This window comes from Pristiophorus japonicus, chromosome 1, assembly GCF_044704955.1.
Source record: "Pristiophorus japonicus isolate sPriJap1 chromosome 1, sPriJap1.hap1, whole genome shotgun sequence".
Taxonomy (NCBI): domain Eukaryota; kingdom Metazoa; phylum Chordata; class Chondrichthyes; family Pristiophoridae; genus Pristiophorus; species Pristiophorus japonicus.
Genome location: NC_091977.1, coordinates 194,796,368 through 194,802,367, shown reverse-complemented (window position 1 = coordinate 194,802,367; position 6,000 = coordinate 194,796,368). Strand labels below are relative to the sequence as shown.

The 6,000-nt window shown below is 36.9% G+C and overlaps 1 protein-coding gene across 4 annotated transcripts in view; it reads right to left on the bottom strand.

Annotated features, from left to right (window-relative positions):
• Window positions 1-1,538: 1,538 nt before the first annotated feature.
• tnpo1 (transportin 1) overlaps window positions 1,539-6,000 on the bottom strand; it is a 172,831-nt gene continuing 168,369 nt past the window's right edge. For 3 of the 4 annotated variants that reach the window (XM_070885929.1, XM_070885931.1, XM_070885932.1), the window contains 2 exons: window positions 4,619-4,757; window positions 1,539-4,534 (listed from right to left, as the gene is read on the bottom strand). In XM_070885929.1, the coding sequence (XP_070742030.1) occupies window positions 4,650-4,757 (108 nt within the window). In that variant the 3' untranslated portion in view covers window positions 1,539-4,534; window positions 4,619-4,649. The remainder of the gene's footprint in view (window positions 4,535-4,618; window positions 4,758-6,000) is intronic. The other variant, XM_070885930.1, reaches the window with a different exon arrangement.

Genomic DNA, 6,000 nt, shown 5'->3' with positions numbered 1-6,000 from the left:
TCAGGGAAGAACGGGTTGCAATTCAACATTAAAAAAAACTTTTGCATACTTCTTCATTGACTGTCTCTATTACTAGTTACATATATACATTTCTTCAAATTAAAATGTTACCAACTGTAGTTAAAATATTTTCACGAAAGCAATTTTCAACATCCCATCTTCATCTGTGATGTTAAAGTGAGGGTTTTAAACTACAGTTGCAATTTTGAAACACTGCAACATCACAGCTGAATAAACTAATGAGTCAGTTGTGATGTTCTACCTATGCACACTACCTCCATCCAAAGAACTAGGCTATTGCTACATGACCTGCTTTGTATTTCAGCCACAGGTAGAATGTAACTAATTATTTATCAGCTGCTCAGTCAAATGTAATGTTGAAAAGTGCTATGTGGGTCCAGAACAATCTAAATTTAGAAAAAAGTACCACAGCCATATTTAATATTCATTAAGTACTGGAACATAATTTAGAATAGCCCAAACAATTGAACAGATTTTGCTAACAAATGGCTGATTTACTTAAGTGAGCCCCATGGCTTTAAAATAAAAAGTGTATTAAACAAGAGACTAGAAAACATTATAAATCACAGCATTTGCTATCTCCACACATACACCAGAATGAGGCACAAAGTACCAATTCTTGTAAATCTCCATTATGAAAATTGTGTACATTGGCAAGCCTGAATTTTGAAGTGAACAAAAAACAATAAAATCTGAAAATGAAGATACTGCTACTGCAGTTGTTCTTTGGAGCACTGAATTTTGATTACTCCACATTCAACACAACCTTTTCAATGAATGTGCTGGAAACAATTATAATTTAAGAGTTTATAAACCAATGATAGAAGTTGAGTAAACGCAATTGCAGTTTACAGACGTGCAGACCAAGATCAAATGGGACCAATACAAAAAGTATCAAACTTCAGACTGTTGAGTCCACCCATAGTTATTTGATGGGGAAATAGACACGTCTACCAAAGAAAATATATTCTTATGGTACAGTATTACTTTTTGGGATTAAACCACTCCCACCCTTCTAAACAAATCAGCCCAAGCCTGACCTATCAAATGATACTTGTCAGTCAGTCTTTAAAATACTGCATATAGATTTGATAAATTTATAGCAATTCAAACCTGAACACTGCTAGAAGAATAGATGTTAAAGGGTCACCATTGAGCATGTCTGTTTGGCTGTCCAAGCAAATTTTGTATCAACATGATCTTAACCTTTGTTATCCAAGGACGGTTTATCTCATCAAAGCACATTCCTGGATGAGAATTCATCCTGCTGCTGGTGGGTCACTGATGTAATAAAGTAATATTGAAGATTGACCTGGTAACTTCACATTTTTATACTTTTCGGTCTTTGGAATTAACTTTTAAATGGTTCTCCAATTTCTAAAATAGATGGCAGAATCAAGAGATTGAGAAATAAAGGTAAAAGCATTTTTATACTAAAAATTTAGAACAGGGTGTATTGAGTAGAAATAGATAAAATATAAAATTGAAAGAAAGAGATAAAAAGGAGGACGGCAAAAATGTTTAATACTTACATTTTATTTTAGTAGGTATGGTTAATATTACAGTAATAAAGCTACTCCTGATATTCTAACAGCTGCATTACTGCAATATTAGTGTTTTCTTCAGCAAAATAACTAGTCACAGAGACTGGAATTAGAGCCAAAAAGCTCATTCACCCAAGCTTTCTAATTCTTTACAGAAGAATCTAATCTTTACTCTTTCATCCAGTCCTCCTCAAAAAAAAACCTCTATCCCAGGGAATTAAGTAAGTTTATAATTCTGTCCAATCTGTTGTAATACTGTAACTTTTACTCCTTACACCTGAACACTATAGAGAATTAAATTCAAATAACTATGGGGTTTTTGTTAGTTATTTTCAAAGTGAGAAAAAACCTAGACTGAAATATATATTCCTGGTTAGGTAATATCTGACCTGAAGAAAATGCCCTTTTATAACAAAAGCAAGTTAAGCACATTTTGGAATCATCTGAAGGTACTGAGCACAGAAATTTCTTTTGGTTTAAACCTATGAAGAACATGCAAATACATTTCTCTTCACAATACAAATAGCTTTTAGCAGCAGCCATGGAGTTGTTTTCTAATAACCTGAGCAAACTTTTTTTCTAATCAGTCTTAGCAATTAATGAAAGTACATTGCATGCAAGTCTATGAATGTTGCACATATCGAAAAGGGCCATACAAGTTGATGGGACCTTTAGTGAAGAGCTTAATTAACTCGCATATTACATTATTTGTATATAATATGCAGCAGTTATGAAACAAACTAAACACTACACTTCTGTCCAATCACACTTGCCAAGCTGTGCAAAGTTAAGGAATGTATAAACTGCATTCTTTCATGCAAAGTAAAAAAAAAACACAAATGCATTGCAAAGCAAACTGCGGCTAAAGAATTCCATGCCGCAATCTCATTCATAGGCGCTTGCACACACAAAGCCTGTGTTTTTCAGTGCATTAGTTATCCCATTCATCGCACACAATACTTAAAAAGCAAGCTGCAAAACTCAGCCAAACACTCAGCCTTTTCTCTATTTTTTGTGTAGCAAAATATGTAATGGAGGGAAACCTAGAAATATAAAAAGCTGCCATGGCTTTTAAAGTACGTAAAATTATTTGCTGTATATTTTATTCTAGCCTTGCAGCCTCCAAAAGTAGTGCTGCGCTTCATACTCTGACCAGCAGAGTTGCTGTTTTCCCTGGGGGAGGGTATGTCCCAGCTGAAAAAAAATCTAACCATCATGGGATAATTATCAGGCAGTCAATGTATTATAAAAGACTCACGCATAAAGGTCAAGTGTACCAGTTTGTTTTGTTTACCACATTCACAGTACATACTAATAAAAAAATAAAAAATAGATTTACAACAAAATACACATTAAGGGGAAGGGGCAGAATTCAATGTGAAAGGATTTATTTACACAAAGGAGTATAGAAAGCAACATAAAGTGGAACAAATTAAAGGAAACGGATCCATTCCATTTTGCACTCCTGCAGCTTTTATGGCACAAAGGGCCACCAATGTGCCAATTATTGTTTCATATATTCCAGATTGAAATTTTGATCTATCCTGCTTAAGATTCAGTACAGGACAATAAGCGTCTCATGAGATCATGCTTTGAACAAAAATATTACCGATCAAGTTTGATTAAAAACACTAAATAAAGCATACCTGTCTCTTACACTTGTACAATTGTCCTCATTTGCCATCTAATTATGCAGCCCTCAATTGTCCTACAGCATAATTCTTTTATGTCTGGAGGTTCTATTAATTTGAATAGTATATAACCATGCAGAAAGCACATCACATTGACAGCAGAGGCAACAGATTTGCATGGAGATTTCAGCTTTCCACATTGTGCAGGTTACACACAATACAATAACAATCTTAACCCTAGCGGACCCTAAAGATATTTCAAATCCTTATAAACTGGTTATACCTATGAATAACCTTAACAGAAATTAAAATCCTATATGAAAAACCTCGGGATATTTTACACAAAGTCTATTTAGTAATATTGTTGAGCTGCAACACTAAAAAAAATTCTAGTGGGAAAGAAACCTTACCATTTCCACTCTCTATGATGCACGCATGCTAGCTCAATGTCCCACTAAACAAAGCAACCTTACTGTTAACCACAGTGAACCAAATTACATGCCTGTACCTTAAATCGAACATTTACACTACAAAGATTTACTGTAGTTCTTAGTTTAGAAAAAAAATCTGAACACTGGCATTACAACCCAATTATTTATACTATCTTGTGTGTTTTTTAAATGCAAAACTAAAGAAGATATGTCAAACTTAAACCAGTATGCACGTACCACTCAGTGAAAAAATAAGCTATTCAGGGTTTCCCGAGCCATTTAGCCTTGTTACCAATAGTTAGTCATTCATTATGACTGACATTGTTACTTAATTAGAAACTCATGTCTTAATGTCTATGATTTTACTTCGTTGTTTACTATTAATCTTGGAAACAAGCTGCACTTTTGAAATGCACTAACATTGTCATTTTTGTAGCTCTCCTAAATTCATGCAAAATATCTATTAATCCCCGAGTGTTTCCTTAATTCTTACCTTCAGCCTTAGTCTGTATGTAAAACCCCCATGTCTCTGGCTGCCAACTTTTAACCTAATGATTATGATTTTCTCTCTGCACTTCAACCCACTTTTGAAGCCTACATTCCTGCATTTGTTACATTTTCCCTTAGTCAGAAACATGATGTTTGGGTCAGATGTCTTCCTTTGTTTCTTCTCTTCTGGTGTAAAGCTCTAAAAAGAAGAGACAAATGTCCATCGAAAAAGACTTCAGGGTTCAACTTTCCCCAATGTCGACTGAACAGTACGACGGCTAAACACCTCCCTCCCACCCGTCCCAGTAGGGTTGGGATTGTACTATATGTCCCACTGGTTTACCCTTCCCCCCCCCCTTAAAGGGTAACTTTTTCCCTGGGTGCAGAGGCTCCCTATGGACTTCCCAGCTTGAAAGACCTGTGGAGACAAAGAAAACTGTTTTACACGTTTGACAAACAAGAACAGCATATCCTATTCAAAGCAAAACACTTAGGAAATTACCACGAATATAGGTTGACAACAGCGTACACAGCTAGACTCCATAATACGCTGCAAGGCGCTCCTTCAAGGGAGGTGGAAACTGGTCTGAAAAACGGCTCCAATTTTCATCCCCAATTTGATTTTTAAAACCATGAAGGATCTGAAATGCAACACATAGTATTTTGAGTTAACACAGGTTTAAAATATGCATGATCAATTTAACAAAAATATGCATTGTATAATCAAGGCATTTTGTGAGCTTTACTGGATAATCTTCAGTTATTAAATACTAGTTAAAATGTTCGATATATGAACACTTATACACATCAGTGATAAGTTTAAACCTTAAAATAATCTAAGGATTTTCCTCTTGCACAGTACCAACTCAAATAGCATCATTATTGCTTTGTTTTTCATAACATTCTCCCATTGCTTCACTTTTTCTCCCAATAGGTTTCTAATGTCCTGTGGTCATAGAAGAGATACTGAACATCTGTAACTTCAGTACATGCAAGATCATTGCCATAGCAACTGCTGGACTGAAATTGACACTTTCAGAAAGCTGTGAATGCCACACAATGGTAATGTTACTGGACTAGTAATAACCAGACGGTCAACAGTACACCCAGCCCAGTTGACTCTGCAAAGTCTTCCTCACTAACAACTGGGGTCTTGTGCCAAAATTGGGAGATCTGTCCCACAGACTAGTGACATATTCATACTCACAGAATCATATCTTCAACCAGACTCCTCCAGTATCATCCTTGGTATGTCCTGTCCCAATGGCAGGACAGACCCACCAGAGGTGGTATATGGGAGGGAGGGAGGGGCCCTGGGAGTTCTCAACATTGACTCCAGACCCCATGAAGTCTCATGGCGTCATGCCCTTCCTCAGCTGATGAATCAGTACTCCTTCTATGTTGAACATCACTTGGAAAAAGCACAGAGGGTAGAAAGGTGACAGAATATACTCTGGGTGGGGGACTTCAATGTCCACCACCAAGAGTGGCTCGTTAGCACCACTACTGACTGAGCCCTGAAGGACAAAGCTGCCTGGCTGGGCCTGTGGCAGGTGATGAGAGAACCAACACGAAGGAAAAACCTACTTGACCTCATCCTCACCAATCTACCCGTTGCAGATGCATCTGTCCATGACAGCATTGGTAGCAGTGACCACCGCACAGACCTCGTGGAGGTGAAGTCTGTCTTCACAATGAGAGCACCATCCATCATGTTGTGTGGCACGACTACTGTGCTAAATGGGATAGATTCAGAACAGATAAAACAGCTCAAAACTTGGCATACATGAGGCGTTGTGTGCCATCAGCAGCAAAATGGTTTTCCACCACAATCTGTAAACTCATGGCCCGGCATATCCCTCACTCTACCATTACTATCAAACC